The following is a 17,933-nucleotide window of genomic DNA, read 5'->3' as shown; positions in this document are numbered from 1 at the left end:
CACTTCTGATAAAGAAGCAATGCAAATAGCCAAGCACACAATACCGTCACTCTCCCATGCCCTACCTGGGGATCATCCTCAAAATTGAATTTTACAGCATTTGAATAGATGCCAAAACGTTACATGAATTTTACATATATATATGTTATGCTACAATGAAATTGAAAAAATCACAGTAATGTCCCATGAGACTGAACCAGCAAACTGGATGCCGGTATTATTTAATACCATCAAGAATGGGGACAGGTGGCCAGGCATGGTGGCTCACGCCTGTAATCCCAGCACTTTGGGAGGCTGAGGCAGGCAGATCACGAGGTCAGGAGATCGAGACCATCCTGGCTAACACGGTGAAATTCCCTCTCTACTAAAAAATACAAAAAATTAGCCAGGCGTGGTGGCGGGCGCATGTAGACCCAGCTACTCAGGAGGCTGAGGCAGGAGAATGGCGTGAATCTGGGAGGTGCTTGCAGTGAGCCGAGATTGTGCCACTGCTCTCCAGCCTAGGGGACAGAGTGAGATTCTGTCTCAAAAAAAAAAAAAAAAAAAAAAAAGAATGGGGCCAGGCATGGTGACTCACACCTGTAGTCCCAGCATTTGGGAGGCTGAAGCAGGTAAATCGCTTGAGCCCAAGAGTTCAAGACTAGCCTGGGCAACACGTTGAAACGTCGTTTCTACAATAAATACAATCATTAGCTGGGCATGGTAGTGCATGCCTATAGTCCCAGCTACTCAGGAGACTGAGGCAGGAGAATCGCTTGAGCCTGGGAGGTCGAGGCAACAGTGAGTTGAGATCATGCCCCTGCACTCCAGCCTGGGTGACAGAGTGAGACCCTGTTTCCAAGAAGTAAAAAAAAATAATGCATTTGAAACTAGCAGAAAGGACTGTGCATGTTCCTGACCCAAAGAAATGATAACTGAGGTGATGAATTTGATCATTATACATTGTATGATACACAGGTATCAAAATATTACTCTGAGCCTCATAAATCTGTACAATTATTATGTATCAACTAAAAATAAGAGGAAAAAAGAATGCATGTGATTACTGTCTGCTGATAAATTTGTTAAGAGGCTAGATCTCATGTCATGTGTATTTTACAATTAAAAAATTGATATAAAGATTAAATAAAATAATGAAAGTGAAAATCAGAATGTATTTGATTAGCAGATGTACAGTATTGCACGCAGAAATTTTAGAAGTTCTAAAAACCATATCCCCCTTTGTTCTCCCTTTTTAAAAAAAAACACTGTTTTAGCTGGGCATGGTGGCTCACACCTGTAATCCCAGCGATTTGGGAGGCCGAGGCAGGAAGATCACCTGAGTCCAGGAGTTTGAAGCCAGTCTGGGCAACGTGGTGAGACCTTGTCTCTACAAAAAAAAAGACTAATTAGCCAGGCATGGTGGTGCGCTCCTGTAGTCCCAGCTAATTAGGAGACTGAGGAGGGAGGATCGCTTGAGCCTGGGATGTTGAGGCTTCAGTGAGCCAAGATCACACCACTGCACTCCAGGCTGGGCAACACAGCAAGACCCTGTATCAACAACAAGAACACAGTTTCTGGCCAGGCATGGTGGCTCACACCTGTAATCCTAGTGCTTTGGGTGGCCAAGGCAGGAGGATCACTTCAAGCCAGGAGTTAAGAGACCAGTCTGGACAACATAGTGTGACCGTATCACTACACAATACATTTATTTAATTTTAAAAAAGTTTTTCTTAATTAAAACATGGTTTCTCACCGAGGCACAATGTTCAGGCACAGGTTTAGCAAAGAGGAGCTCCAACACAGCAACCACAAAGTATGTCACTCCCAAGCGCTGCAGCACACCAGGAATGCGCACCTTGTCCCAAGACACTGTGGAAGACACAAGTTAAGTCGAGTGTTAGCCAAGACTTCTTGTCTCATCCCAGAACAACATTATTTGTTTCCTAAAAGGGAAGACATACCTATACTGCATCTAAGTAAGTCTTTTTTAAGCTCTTGGACATGGAAATACATATGGTCAAGAGACATGGGCTCAGCCCAGCTTCCAAAAACAGGCCAATCCCTCTTAATACAGGGAGGGTCAGTCAGGGACATGGCTCAAACTCAAAACAGGAAGCTGCCCTGGTGGCAGACTAGGATAAGAACCAAAGCGTCTTACTCAGGTGTGGTGGTAAAGCCAGGCCTGCGCCTGACCCTGGTTCTTTCCTATTAGGAATTTGCAATCAACCTGCACGTCCGCCAGGACCTTGCAGGCCCAACACAAGCCACTGTCCTTGCCCTACCCGCTACCCAGCTGTATCACCACAAGAACGCCACTGACTAACACTCCCTGCCCTACCTGCTACCCGACCATATGACCAGAAGAACAGACCTGATAACAAACCCTAAAATGAATCCTACTGGACACAGTGGTTCCCTTTTTGGAGTTCCACCAAGTCCACATTCATATGAAACACCATCTGGAAGTGACCTCCACCTCTTGCCAGTGCCTATAAAAGTATGTATTGCCTGAGGGCTCCATTTGGCCATTGTCTAGATGCTTGTGTCCTCTTCTGCTAATGACAGTGCAAGGCCCTTGAGGACAGTGACTAGTGCCCTCCCGACTCTGATACTTGTTGAAAGCAGAGGGTTCACATGCCTTCCCTCAGCTCTGCTGTCCCTGCGCACCACTAAACTAATGACAAAGATATCACTCCTTCCAGAAACCCAGCTGCCATACAAGTGCCAGTGAAGGTGGATTCGTGAACTGCCGCACACTATTGAAAGCTGATGAAATCACATTAGCAGGGGACAAAGTTGGAGACCAAGGCAGCCTGGTCTGGTCCCTGCTAGCCTCTCACTACACTCAGAAGATCCAGAGAAAACCTTCAATCGCTCTTGGCCTCAGACTTTTCCTTTGTACAAGAGAAGAGTGTGAGTAGTCTCAGAGGCTCCTCCCAAGTCTAAAATTCAATAATAATAATAATAATGCTCACAGTTAGACAACCATTGTATATACTTTCCTAATAATTACCCTATTTGCAGGCACCTGAGATGGAGGAATTGCATTTCTCTCAAATTACAACATATAGTTTCCATATTTCAACCTGAATATATATAACAGAGGGAAAAAGTACTTACATGGACCAAGGCAATAATTGGGATTCACAATGATAATTCCTATGCAGATTAACAGGAAACTCCTCCATGCAATCTTCCCCAGCAATCTGAATTTTGAACATCCCCGTTGCAGTATAGAAGTCATTGATAGAAAAATGGAAGATCCCATAATAAATACAAACCTAAAAAGAATCCAGTTATTAATAGGTGGCCATTTCCAATTTTTTTGTCTATATATCAGTAACATTTTATAATATGCTATAAAAGAGAAGCAACCATAATTTGTTTAAAGTAGACAATTACTGAAATAATACTGAGCTAACAGTAGAGGAAGAGCTCAGAATATAGCCCCATGGGGCTGGAAGGTTTTTGACAGTGCACCTTCAAGTCCTGTCTTAGGAGAACATTTCTTTAATATTAAATGGAATTTCCAAGGACAACCCTCCCATTTCGTTATCGAAAAGAAATGATGATTCAATGCCACAATAATGTCTCCAAGTAACTAGACATTCACTAGCACACCCTCAAAGCCCTTGAAAAACAAACAGACATTTCAATCATTTCTATACACACTTCTGCGCCTGAAAGAAAAATGAAAGCTTACTTTTTTCTCTCCATTTAGTCTGAGTCATACACATTTTTCCTTTCTTTTCTTTGACCAAACTAAATTATATTTAAAAAAAAAAAAAAGTTAGAATACTGATTTTTCTAATTGCTTGGCAACAGATCACAGAGATGAAAATTTGTTCTTGCTGCATTCCTTGGTGTCTCTGGGAAAAACTGAAAGCCTTTCCTCCAAGATCTGGAATATGACAAAGATGCCTGCTTTTCACCACTGTTATTCAACATGGCACTGGAAGTCCTAGCTAGAACAATCAGACAAAAGAAACAAAGGGCATCCAAGTTGGAAAGGAGGAAGTCAAAGTATCCTTGCAGATAACATGATCTTATATTTGGAAAAACCTAGATTCCACCAGAAAACTATTAGAACTGATCAACAAATTCAGTAAAGTTGCAGGATACAAAATCAACATACAAAACTCAGTAGTATTTCTATATGCCAACAGAAAACAACCTGAAAAAGAAATCAAGAAAGTAATTCCATTTCCAATAGCCACAAATAAAATAAAGTGCCTCAAAATTAACTTAACCAAAGAAGAGAAGGATTTCTACAATGAAAACTATAAACCACTGATGAAAGAAATTGAAGAGGGTACCAAAAAATGGAAAGAAATTCCATGTTCATAAATTAGAAAAATTAATATTGTTAAAATGTTCACACTACCTAAAGCAATCTACAGATTCAATGCGATCCCTATCAAAATATCAGTAACATTCTTCACTGAAATAGAAAAAAATAATGCTGAAATTTATATGGAACCACAAAAGACCCAGTGTAGTCAAAGTTATCCTGAGCAAGAAGAACAAAACTGGAGGAATCACATTACCTGACTTTAAATTATACCACAGAGCTATAGAAACAGAAACAGCATGGTAGTGGCATAAAATTAGACACATAGATAGTGGGACAGAACAGATAACTCAGAGCTAAATCCATATATCTAGTGAACTCATTTTCGACAAAAGTGCCAAGAATACACATTGGAGAAAGGACAGTCTCTTCAAAAAGATGATGCTGGAAAACTGGATATTCATATGCAGAAGAATGAACCTAGACCCCTATTGCTCAGCATATTAAAAAAAAAATCATATCAAAATGGATTAAAGACTTAAACTTGAGACCTCAAACTATGAAACTAAGAGAAAACATTTGGGAAACACTCCAGGACACTGGACTAAGCAAAGATTTCTTGATTAACACTCCACACAAGCACAAGTAACCAAAGCAAAAATGGACAAATGGGATCGTATCAAGTAAAAACCTTCTGCACAGAAAAGAAGACAATCAACAAAGTGAAGAGACAACCCATGGAATGGGAGAAAATATTTGCAAACAAGCGATTAACAGCCAGAACATATAAGGAGCTCAAACACCTCTACAGGAAAAAAAGTATAATAATCCAATTAAAAATGGATTAAAAGGCCGGGCTCGGTGGCTTACACTTGTAATCTTAGCACTTTGGGAGGCCAAGGTGGGCAGATTACCTGAGGTCAGGAGTTCAAGACCAGCCTGACCAACATGGTGAAACTTTGTCTTTATTAAAAGTACACAAAAAAAGCCAGGTGTGGTGGTGCGCACCTGTAATCCCAGCTACTCGGGAGGCTAGGGCAGGAGAATCTCTGGAACCCAGGAGGCGGAGGTTGCGATGAGCCAAGATCATGCCACTGCACTCCTACCTGGGCTACAGAGCAAGACTTAGTCTCAAAAAAAAAAAAAAAAAAAAAAGACAAAAGATCTGAACAGACATTTCTCAAAAGAAGACATACAAATGGCAAACAGGAATATGAAATGGTGCTCAACATCATTGATCATCAGAGAAATGCAAGTCAAAGTTACAATGAGATATCATCTTACCCCACTTAAAATGGCTTTTATCCAAAAGACAGCAATAACCAATGCTAGTGAGGATATGGGGAAAAGGGAACCCTTGTACACTGTTGGTGGGAATGTAAGTTAGTACAATCACCATGGACAATAGGTTAGAGGTTCCTCAAAAACTAAAAATAGAGGTACCGTATGATCCAGCAATCCCACTGCTGGGAATATATGGAAAAGAAACGAAATCAGTATATTGAAGAGATACTCCCATCGTTATTGCAGCACTATTCACAATAGCCAAGATCTGGAAGCAAACTAAGCATCCATCAACAGACACTTAGAAAAAAAATGTGGTGCATATACACAATGGAGTACTATTCAGCCATAAAAAAGAATGAGATCCTGTCATTTGCAACAGCATATATGGAACTGGAGGACACTATGTTAAGTGAAATAAGCCATGTGAAGACAAACTTCACATGTTCCACTTATTTTTGGAGCTAAAAATTAAAAAAACTGAACTCAGGGTGATAGACAGTAGAAGGATGGATACCAGAAGGGAAGGGTAGTGGGGAGGGAAGGGGGGGGATGGTTAATGAGTACAAAAATACAGCTGGATGGAATGAATAAGATCAAGTATTTCATAGCACAACAGGGTGACTACAGTCAACAATAATTTACTGTACATTTAAAAATAACTAAAAAATTATAATTGGATTGTTTATAACACAAAATGGTAAATGCCTGAGGAGGTGGATACCCCATTTACCCTGATGTGATTATTATGTATTGCATGCCTGCATCAAAATATCTCATGTATACCATAGTATATACTTTGTATACCCACAAAAATTTAAAATTTGAAATAAAAAATAACAATAATAAGGCTGATACTACCTGCTAATGAGGGAGCAATGTCACTCAATACATCATAGCAAAGATACAAATTCCACATTGCATAGGCAACGTCCCTTCACAAGAGTAAGAAGCCATGAATGATCAGAGACAGAATTGAATTACTCAGCTGTTATTTTAAATTTTAGTTTATGACTATCATTGCCCACCTACAAATGTATTAGCATTCACTGAAATCAATATACTGTAATTCTTTAGCAAATAGGATTTTATAATTATTTTCGGGATTAATGGAACTGAACTATATGTTCAGAATTTATAATTTCCTACAAGATTTCAGGATCTGGTATATCATATCTACACTAACAAAATATTCCCTACAAAATCACTTTTTTTTTTGAGATGAAGTCTCACTCTGTCACCCAGGCTGGAGTGCAGTGGCGCAATCTCTGCTCACCACAACCTCCGCCTCCTGGGTTCAAGCGATTCTCCTGCCTCAGCCTCCCGAGGAGCTGGGATTACAGGCGCGTGCCACTGCACCCAGCTAATTTTTTGTATTTTAGTAGAGACGGAGTTTTACCATGTTGGCCAGGCTGGTCTTGAACTCCTGACCTCAGGTAATCCGCTCGCCTCGGCCTCCCAAAGTGCTAGGATTACAGGCGTGAGCCACTGCGCCTGGCCCAAAATCACTCTTTTATACACACATGTGTAGGCACTGTGTCAAGTATGAGAACTATTCAGTAACAGGACTTTTGGAAGGATTCCTAACCACATAACACATGCCCGCCTCAGAGAAAGGCTCCAGCATCATCTGTAAAACAGGAGATTGGAGTCATTCTGTGGAAGAGAAGAGGGCAGACTGCCAACTCACCACGGGAACACGAGGTCAGCCACCGTCAGCCCTGCAGAACAAGTACAAAGCATAAGCAAAAGGACTCTAGAATACAAATACCTCCTAAATCTAGTGTGGACTTCATTACACACTGGTATAGAAAACAAACTCAGGGCCAGGCGCAGTGGCTCATGCCTGTAATCCCAACACTTTGCGAGGCCAAGGTGGGCATATCACCTGAGGTCAGGAGTTCAAGACTAGCCTGGCCAACATGGTCAAACCCCATCTCTACTAAAAATACAAAAATTAGCCGAGCGTGGTGGCAGGTGCCTGTAATTCCAGCTACTTGGGAGGCTGAGGCAGGAGAATCGCTTGAACATGGGAGGAAGAGGTTGCAATAAGCCAAGATCGTGCCATTGCACTCCAGCCTGGGTGACAAGAGTAAAACTCCATCTCAAACAAAAAAGAAAAGAGAAAGAAAGAAAGTAAACTCATAGGTCAGGTGTGGTGTGGCTCACACCTGTAATCCCAGCACTTTGCGAGGCTGAGGTGGGAGGATCACTTGAGCCCAGGAGTCTGAGAGCAGCCTGGGCGACAGAAAGAGACACCATCTCTACTAAAAATTGTTTTAAAAAACTAGCCACGTATGGTGGCACACAGCTGTAGTCCCAGCTACTCAGGAGGCTGAGGTGGTAGGATTGCTTGAGCCCAGGAGGTTGAGGCTGTGGTCGGCTGTTATCACACCACTGCAATCTAGCCTGGGCTACAAAGCAAGACTCTGCCTTAAAAAAAAGAAAGTAAACTCACAAACTATTCCTTGAGACTCTGCAACCAAGCACTGGGCCTGGCTAGGACACTTCCTATGAACATAACTAGACACAGGAGAACCAAACTAGAAATATGTAGACAAGTTTGTTATCTTTAAGAAGCACTAATCCATTCTTTTTTTTTTTTTTTTTTTGAGACGGAGTCTTGCTCTGCGGCCCAGGCTGGAGTGCAGTGGTGAGATCTCAGCTCACTGCAAGCTCCGCCTCCCGGGTTCACGCCATTCTCCTGCCTCAGCCTTCTGAGTAGGTGGGACTACAGGCGCCTGCCACCACACTGGGCTAATTTTTTGTATTTTTAGTAGAGACGGGGTTTCACCGTGTTAGCCAGGATGGTCTCGATCTCCTGACCTTGTGATCCGCCCTCCTCGGCCTCCCAAAGTGCTGGGATTACAGGCGTGAGCCACCGCGCCCAGCTGCACTAAACCATTCTTAAAGCAACTACCAAGCCAGACTTACAGCTATTATTCACCACCACTCAGACCAATCCTAGTTCAACACCATCTCAAAAAGGACCATAAGTCCTAGAAGACAGAGCCCCCAAGAGCATTGTGGCTGTAATAAAAGGCATACCTAGAATATGACCATGATCATTTACAACCAAATCCATAACATATTCTGCAGAGTCCCTCAGTCCCACGGCAGAAACTTCTAGAGTCTGTTATTACAGTGAAGCTTTACAGATCCATAGCACACAAAAGGAAGAACAAAACTAAAGGGCTCACAGAAACATCATCTACAGGTCACCCTAGAGAGCAGGAGTTCAGTGGCTCAGAAGAGGCTGCTGGGGCTCATTTCTGGAGTTTCTGGGGAGAATGCTGAGTGATTCTCCTGCCCTGAAGCTCTGTGAAGGATGTATGTAAGCAACATTACTTTTAGGAAATATCTTACCATTCCAGCTTGCGTGTTTGAAGTACCAATATTTTCCTCCTCCATAATTGACAAAGACCATGAGTATGAGAGCAATCCTAGAAGAAGCCAACAAAGAGAAGCCTTTCAGGGTTTGCTATGTGAAAAGGAAGGGCTGAACTGAAGACACATTTATACTCACAAGGTGCAATCATGCAACAATGCAATTCTACTGAGCATTTTGTTACACAAGATGAGACATCAAGGCCAAAAAGAGATTATTTTTTAATCATTGCAATTAGGACCATGCACTACAGTTCTTCATTGCCAACATTGCCAACATGATGTCTTAACCAAAGTTTATACTGCTGTCTTAAACTATGTAACCTGAAAACATAGCAAAATATTTCCAATAACTCAATTTTGAGCTAATTATTTAGATGCCTCAGGTTAAAGAACTCTAGTAGGAGGCACACAGCCAGCTGAGTCAGCGAGCTCAGAATTCCAATCTTGGATCCTTTTCTGTCATTAGCCATAAGACCCTGGGCAACGTTCTCATCAGTAAACTGAGTGTGCTCATCTGTAAAAGAAAGTGCCCTAACCACATGTTACTTTTAAGGAGAATGACTTATTTTACAGCAGCTAACCAGTGCCCAGCATATTTTAGACACTTAATAAATGTTAGTTCCTGTCTATCTGTGACCATCTCATCTCCAAAAGTAGCAATGGAAATCTGAAAGACAGAGTAATAGATCCCGGATGTGCTACTATTTGAGGCTAACTGTGCAGAATGCTGAGGGTGCTGACCTTAGGTGTCAACAGGCTAATTTGGGAGACTCTGTAACCCAAGCGCCTGCAATCAAACCCTGGCTTTCCTATTTGATACCTGAGTGACCTTGGGCAAGTTGCTTCACTCGGCAGCACAATTTCTTTTCCTTTTAATGTGAATTGGGCATATTAAAAGTATATATCTCATAGGATTACTAAGATATTAAATAAATTAAGGCGACTTAGAACAGTGACTGGCACATTATGAGAACTCCAAAATTGTTAGCAAGTTTCATTATGATCATATTGTTCTTACTACCTGCTTCCAATCTACCTGCCAGGGCACTCAGGGCTCTGGTGCGACTGGGGCAAAGTTATAGGGTTGTCACTAGAGTTCAGAAGGCTCCAGTATGTAGAAATAAAAGAGCTGATACCTGTATATTTATTCTTAGCTATACAGTTTTTAAACTTTATTTTCAGATTTCAGTCCTGGCCTTTGTTCTTCTCCCAGGGCTATGGGTTTGCTAGCATGAGGGCCTGATACTCGAGTCGCTCTGCTAGCAGCACAGGATCAGCCCTCCCTCTGCCACATGCTGGTGTTTCCTCACTAGACTAGTGCATCTTCTGAGCCATCAAGCTACTGACTGGACATGGGGTACAGTCTGTAGCCCCAAGTAACAGCCACTTGCCCAAATAAAAATGCGCTTCACTCAGCAGACCGCATATCCAAGTGGACACTGGCTCTAGCCTCATCCACTACTCCTCTGTCAACACAGACACTGAGGATCATGATGGTCTTCCAGACTAGAGAGGCTACAGACTTTACTTTTACATCCAAGAAATCCTTCCTAGCCTAGAAAGTAAAAGATATGTAAAAGTCCTTAAAAGCTAAAAGTGTGTATAGGTGTAATTATGTAGTCCTGTGACTACCTGCACCCACTGTGCTATAGGAATGCCCACATACCCTCTGAAGGTGTCCACGCTGCGGAGGCGGGGCGGCGGGACAGACAGATGCCACACTGCTGGCTGGACATCACCATCTAGAGGGTCTGTCCTGCTGGGAGATCCCAGCTCCTTCAGAAAAAAAGAGAGAAAGATGACAATTCATAATGCTAAGGAGTAAATTTCATTTTGTCATTTTTTGATTTATTTTTTGTTTTGTTTTGTTTTGTTTTTTTGAGACAGAGTCTCACTTTGTCGCCCAGCCTGGAGTGCAATGGCATGATCTTGGCTTACTGCAACCTCCACCTCCCGGGGTCAAGCGATTCTCCTGCCTCAGCCTCCTGCGTGGCTGGAATTACAGGCATGCACCACCACGTGCAGCTAATTTTTGTATTTTTAGTAGAGATGGGGTTTCATCATGTTGGTCAGGCTGGTCTCAAACTCCTGACCTCATGATCTGCCCACCTCAGCATCCCAAAGTGCTGGGATTACAGGCATGAGCCACCACAACCGGCATCATTTTTTTATTTCTTTAGGAAAGAATGTGATATAGTAGAAATCTAAAAATAGTGTAGAAAGCTAAAAAATAGTTTTTCTGCAGGCGCAGTGGCTCATACCTGTGATTTCAGCACTTTGGGAGGCAGAGGAGGGCAAATCCCTTGAGCCCAAGAGTTTGAGACCAGCCTGGGCAACATGGTGAAACCCTGTCTCTACAAAAAAATACAAAAATTAGCCAGGTGTGGTGGCACGCACCTGTAGTCCCAGCTACTTGGGAGGCTGAGGTGGGAAGAGCCCAGGAGGTTGAGGCTGCAGTGAGCTGAGACCGTGGCACTGCACTCCAGCCTGGGCAATAGAGTAAAATCCAGTCTCAAAAAATAAAAAAGTTTTTCTAAACAATACTTGGATTTCCTGGCCGGGCGCGGTGGCTCAAGCCTGTAATCCCAGCACTTTGGGAGGCCGAGACGGGCGGATCACGAGGTCAGGAGATCGAGACCATCCTGGCGAACACGGTGAAACCCCGTCTCTATTAAAAAATACAAAAAACTAGCCGGGCGAGGCGGCGGGCGCCTGTAGTCCCAGCTACTCGGGAGGCTGAGGCAGGAGAATGGCGTAAACCCGGGGGGCGGAGCTTGCAGTGAGCTGAGATCCGGCCACTGCACTCCAGCCCGAGCGACAGAGCCAGACTCCGTCTCAAAAAAAAAAAAAAAAAAATACTTGGATTTCCTTTTGTAAAGATCCCATCTAGAGGTCTGGTTTTCTACTTTATCAGCTTTTCCTGCCTTTTACTGAGTTTGCCAGTGGCCACGTTGATAAATGGTACCAAAAAAACTAGTCCATAAGTGCATCTAGCACAAGCACAGAAGCCAACATCTCCATATATGAGCCTGAATTTATTAACAAAAATTTAATGACATATTTAAATCATCAGAGGAGGCCATCAGCATTCATAGATTTAATATTGTTGTCTCTTATTTCTTTGTTTTAACCTTGACACTCTCTACTTAACTAGATTGATTCAAAAAATGCTGCCTGCAGAGTGAAAAATGTCTCTACCTCGGGTATCCAGATAGAGCAGAATGTTCCAGCGTCACTGAAGCAAGAGAAGGGATGGAGCCCTTCCCAGCAGCTGAAGAGAGGGCTGCTCTCTATTAGGAATACAGGACCTATAACCTGGCCTTCCTCAATGTAAATATAAAACTGGACAATAATGATTAAATAGGAAACTATAAATTCCAAGTTCAGAAAACCACCTGGGCAACACACTATGCGTCTCATAACTTACAGAATTGATGAGGCGATCAGTTTCTCGAGAACTTATGGCTTTAGAAATCCAACTGTTAAAGTCATCCAAACTGAAAATAAATTAAAGGGTCAATTATTTTATTTTCATTGGCAGAATTTTTTAAATGATCAGATATTATATTGAAATAAAATTAAAGTTCATATTCTATATTACTAATTAAACATTCTAAACATTTTTTAACAATATAAAAATGGAAATCACAGTTTTCAGCAGCTCTACTTATAAATGCTCAACCCTGACAGCATAGTTTCCTCATCAATAAAACAGGAATGATGACAGAGCTTTCATTAAAGACTTGAGAAGGTAAATGAGATAACTGTTTCCCATGGCTGGGATTCTCACTAATAATACTATTAAAATTAAAATAGCAAAAAGTTGGAAACAATCAAATTTACTCAAAACAAGGATGACTAAACACAGACTATGACAGCTGTGTGATAGGATGTGATAGAGCCATGAAAGTAAAAGAATGTGGGCTCTGCCCACACAAAGAAACATGAAGATGAAGATATAAACTATTAGGCCAGGCATGGTGGCTCATGCCTATAATCCCAGCATTTTGAGGGGCCGAGGTGGGTGGATCACTTGAGGTCAGGAGTTCGAGACCAGCCTGGCCAACATGGTGAAACTGTGTCTCTACTAAAAATACAAAAATTAGCCAGGCGTGGTGGTACATGCCTGGATTCCCAGCTACTCAGGAGGCTGAGGCAGGAGAATCGCTTGAACCCAGGAGGTGGAGGGAGGTTGAAGTGACCCAAGATCACATCACTGGACTCCAGCCAGTGAGACTCTGTCTCAAAAAAAAAAAAAAAAAAAAAAGATAAACTATTAAATACAAAAAGCAAAAACCTATTCAAATAGTTAATGTACTGGGTTCTTTTTTAATATGGTTGCTTTAATTCAAAAAGAAATCCAGGCCGGGCGCGGTGGCTCATGCCTGTAATCCCAGCACTTTGGGAGGCCGAGATGGGCAGATCACGAGGTCAGGAGATCAAGACCATCCTGGCTAACAGGGTGAAACCCCATCTCTACTAAAAATACAAAAAAATTAGCCAGGCGTGGTGGCAGGCACGTGTAGTCCCAGCTACTTGGGAGGCTGAGTTAGGAGAATGGCGGGAACCCGGGAGGCGGAGCGTGGAGTGAGCCAAGATGGCACCACTGCAATCCAGCCTGGGCGACACAGCGAGACTCTGTCTCCACAAAAAAAAAAAAAAAAAAAAGAAATCCAGATGACATTAAATTGATTCACATGACTAACAAAAGATAAATATATTAACTGGTTTTTCTTAAAAATGAGATTTCTACTTGCAAAAAAATCGTTTGAAAAGTATACCCTATCCTGGCATAAACAAATTATTCAGTGCATAGGATTTTTTCCCCTTTTATTTTTTGGTCATGAACAGTTCAGCATATACAGAAGCAGAGAAACCAGTATAGGCATAGCTCGAGACACTGCAGGCTTGGTCCCAGACCACCACAATAAGCCCAATATCACAATACAGTGATTCACACAAATTTTCTGTGACCCAGTGTACATAAAAGCTATATATTACACTATATTCTAGTCTATTAAGTGTGCAATACCATTATGCACAAAAAGACAGTTTACACACCTTAATTTAAAAATGTATTTCTAATAAAAAGTTAATGATTATTTGAGCCTTCAGCAAGTCCTAATCTTTTTGCTGGTGGAGGATCTGGCCTCCATGTTGATGGCTGCTGAGTGGTCAGGGTGGTGGCTGCCAAAGGTTGAGGTGGCTGTGGCAATTTCCGCAATCAAGACAATACAGTTTGCCACATTAACTTTTCCTTTCACAGATTTCTCTGTAGCATGCAATGCTGTTTGACAGAATTTTACCCACAGTTAGACCTTCTTTCAAAATTAGAGTCAATTCTCTCAAACTCTGCCTCTGCTCTATCAACTACATTTACGTGATATTCTAAATCCTTTCTTGTTATCTCAACAATGTTCACAACATGGTTACCAGGAATAGATCCCATCTTGAGAAACCACTTCCTCTGCTCATCTGTAAGAAGCCACTCCTCATCTGTCAAGTATTGTCATAAGATTGCAGCAATTCAGTCACATCTTCAGGCTTCACTTCTAATTCTAGTTTTCTTTATTTCCACCACATCTGCAGTTATTTCCTCCACTGAAGTCTTAAACCCCCGAGTCATCCATGAAGGCTAGAATCAACTTCCTCCAAACTCCTGCTAATGCTGATAATTTTACTTCCTCCCATGAATCACAAATTTCTTAATGGCATCTACAATGGTGAATCCTTTCCAGAAGGTTTTCAATGGACTTTGCCCAGATTCATTGGAGGAATCACTATCTATGGCAGCTATATAGCTTTATAAAACCTATTTTTTAAATAGTAAGACTTGAAAATCAAAATTACTCCTTGATCCATGGGCTGCAGAATGGATATTGTGTTAGCAGGCATGAAAACAACATTCATCTGCCTGTACATTTCCATTGGACTTGCTGCATTGTCAATGACCAATAATATTTTGAAAGAAATATTTTTTTCTGATAAGTAGGTCTCAACAGTGGGCTTAAAATAGTCAGTAAGCCATGCTGTAAACAGACGTGCTGTCATCCAGGCTTTGCTGTTCCATTTATTAAGCACAGGCAGAGGAGACTTAGCGTAATTCTTGTGACCTAGGATTTCCAGAATGGGTAAATGAGCATTGGCTTCAACTTAAAGTCACCAGTTGCATTAGCTCCTAACAAGAGAGTCAGCCTATCTTGTGAAGCTCTGAATTCTCCTTCCTGGCTTTTAAAAGTCCTAGATGGCATCCTCTTCCAATAGAAGGCTGTTTGATCTGCACTGAAACTGTGTTGTTAGTGTAGCCACTTTCATCAATGATCTCAGCTGGATCTTCTGGATAACTTCCTACAGCTTCTCCATCAGCACTTGCTGCTTCACCTTGCATTTTTATGTTATGAAGACGGCTTCCTTCCTTAAACCTCCTGCACCAACCTCTGCTAGTTTACAACTTTTCTTCGGCAGATTCCTCACTTCTCTTAGTCTCCACAGAACTGAAAAGAGCGAGAGCCTTGCTCTCGATTAGGCTTTGGCTTAAGGGAATAGTTTGATCCTCTATCAAGACCACTCAAACTTTCTCCATATCAGCAGTAAGGCTGTTTCATTTTCCTTTTTTTTCTATTTATTTATTTATTTGATACAGAGTCTAGCTCCTTTGCCCAGGCTAGAGTACAGTGGAGCAATCTCAGCTCACTGCAACCTCCAACTCCCAGGTTGAAGCAATTCTCTGGCCTCAGCCTCCAGAGAAGCTGGGACTACAGGCGCACACCATCATGCCCAGCTAACTTTTGTATTTTTAGTAGAGATGGGATTTTGCCATGTTGGCCAGGCTGATCTCAAACTCCTGACTTCAAGCAATCGTCTGGTCTCAGCCTCCCAATATGCTGGGATTACAGGTCTGAGCCACTAAGCCCAGCCTGTTTCACTTTCTTATCATTTGTGTGTTCCCTGGAGTAGCACATTTAATTTTCTTCAATAACTCTCACAACTTGGCTAACTGTTTGGTACAAGAGGCCCAGCTTTCAGCCTGTCATGGCCCTCCATATGCCTTCCTCACTAAGCTTAATCATTTCTAGCTTTTGATTTAAAATAAGAGACACGCAACTCTTTCTTTTACTCAAACACTCAGAAGCCATTGTAGGGTAATTAATTAGCCTAATTTCAATACCGTTGTATCTGAAAGAATAGAGAAGCCCAAAGAAAGGGAGAGAAATGGGGGAACAGTCAGTGCGTGGAGCAGTCAGAATACACACAACACTTACCAATTAAGTTCACCATCTTATATAGGTGGGGTTGATGGCATCCCAAAACTATTACAGTAGGAACATCAAAGATCATTGATCACAGATTACCATAACAGATATAATATTAATGAAAAAGTTTGAAATATTATAATGATTACCAAAATGTAATGCAAAGACAAGAAGTGAGTACATGCTGTTGGAAAAATGGTGCCAACAGAGTTACTCAACGCAAGCCTGGGCAACACAGTGAGAACCTCATTTCTACTAAACAAAAAAAAAAAAAAATTATAGTGGTGGTACATGCCTCTAGTCCCAGCTACTTGGGAGGCTGAGGTGGGAGGATTGCTTGCACCTGGGAGGTCAATAAGGTCAATAAGTGTTGAGTATGTTCTGACTGTTTCCCCATCTCTCTCCCTCTCTTTGGACCTCTCTATTCGTTCAGATACAACAATATTGAAATTAGGCCAATTAATTACCCTACAATGGCTTCTAAGTGAGTAAAAGAAAGAGTTGCACGTCTCTCACTTTTTTATTTTTTGACATGGAGTCTCACTCTGTCACCCAGGCTGGAGCACAGTGGCGCAATCTCAGCTCACTGCAAACCTCCACTTCCTGGGTTCAAGCAATTCTCGTGCCTCAGCCTCCTGAGTACCTGGGATTACAGGTGTGCGCCACCACACCCAGCTAATTTTTCTATTTTTAGTAGAAATGGGATTTCACCATGTTGGCCAGGCTGGTCTCGAACTCCTGAGCTCAAGCGATCCGACAGCCTTGGCCACTCAAAGTGCTGGGATTACTGGAATGAGAAACCATGCCCGGCTGCATGTCTCTCACTTTAAATCAAAAGGGCTGCAGTGTGGGAGGTCAAGGCTGCAGTGAGCTGTGATGGCACCACTGCCCTCCAACTTGGGAGACAGAATGAGACCATGTCTCAGAAAAAAAAAAAGGAATTGCTGGATGCAGGGTTGCCACGAACCTTTAATTTGTAAAACATGCAACATCTGTGAAGTGCAATAAAGCAAAGCACAGTAACAAAGGGTTTGCCTGAATAATGGACCTCCATCATCCAGCTTCCACAAGTACCTACACATGGCCAGTCTTACTTCATCTGTCCTCTCACCCACTGTCCCTCATTCCTGCCTTAGATTGTTTTTCAGAAAATCCTAGACATCATATAATTTCAGGCATAAACACTTTAGTATGTATCTCTAATAGATATGGACTATTTTTATTTCTAAACATAACCACAATACCCTTATCACATTTTTAAATGTTAGCAGTAATTCCTTAATATCGTCACATAGCCAGTTCAGTTTCCCTGTCTCATACATGTTTTTACAGTTCAGTGGTTCGATTCAGTATCCAAACATAATCCATACATCCAAGGCATACATTTGCAATTACTCCTTTTCCCTCACAACTCAACTCTCATTTCTAGTTTATTCAACATGGATAACATCACCATCACATGCAAAATGTTAAAACAGACACATCTAAAGAAGTGTGGCCAGGCATGGTGGCTCATTAACTATAATCCCAGCACTTCGGGAGGCCGAGACAGGTGGATCAGGAGGTCAGGAGTTCGAGACCAGCTTGGCCAAGATGCTGAAAACTCATCTCTACTAAAAATACAAACAAAAAGATTAGCTGGGCGTGGTGGCACACGCCTGTAATCCCAGCTATTCGGGAGGCTGAGGCAGAGAATTTCTTGAAACACAGAGGCAGAGGTTGCAGTGAGCAGA

The 17,933-nt window shown here is 42.0% G+C and overlaps 1 protein-coding gene across 3 annotated transcripts in view; it reads right to left on the bottom strand.

Annotated features, from left to right (window-relative positions):
* The window catches only part of HGSNAT (heparan-alpha-glucosaminide N-acetyltransferase), a 51,860-nt gene that overhangs the window by 11,666 nt on the left and 22,261 nt on the right, over positions 1 to 17,933 (bottom strand). For 2 of the 3 annotated variants that reach the window (XM_025394756.1, XM_025394757.1), the window contains exons 6-11: positions 12,375 to 12,444; positions 10,614 to 10,723; positions 8,924 to 9,000; positions 7,248 to 7,278; positions 3,103 to 3,263; positions 1,736 to 1,851 (exon numbers count right to left, since the gene is read on the bottom strand). In XM_025394756.1, coding sequence (XP_025250541.1) covers positions 1,736 to 1,851; positions 3,103 to 3,263; positions 7,248 to 7,278; positions 8,924 to 9,000; positions 10,614 to 10,723; positions 12,375 to 12,444 — 565 coding nt within the window. The remainder of the gene's footprint in view (positions 1 to 1,735; positions 1,852 to 3,102; positions 3,264 to 7,247; positions 7,279 to 8,923; positions 9,001 to 10,613; positions 10,724 to 12,374; positions 12,445 to 17,933) is intronic. The other variant, XM_025394758.1, reaches the window with a different exon arrangement.

This window comes from Theropithecus gelada, chromosome 8 (genome assembly GCF_003255815.1).
Source record: "Theropithecus gelada isolate Dixy chromosome 8, Tgel_1.0, whole genome shotgun sequence".
Taxonomy (NCBI): Eukaryota; Metazoa; Chordata; class Mammalia; order Primates; family Cercopithecidae; genus Theropithecus; species Theropithecus gelada.
Note: the sequence above shows the minus strand (reverse complement) of the source record. Positions and strands in the feature narration are given on the sequence as shown.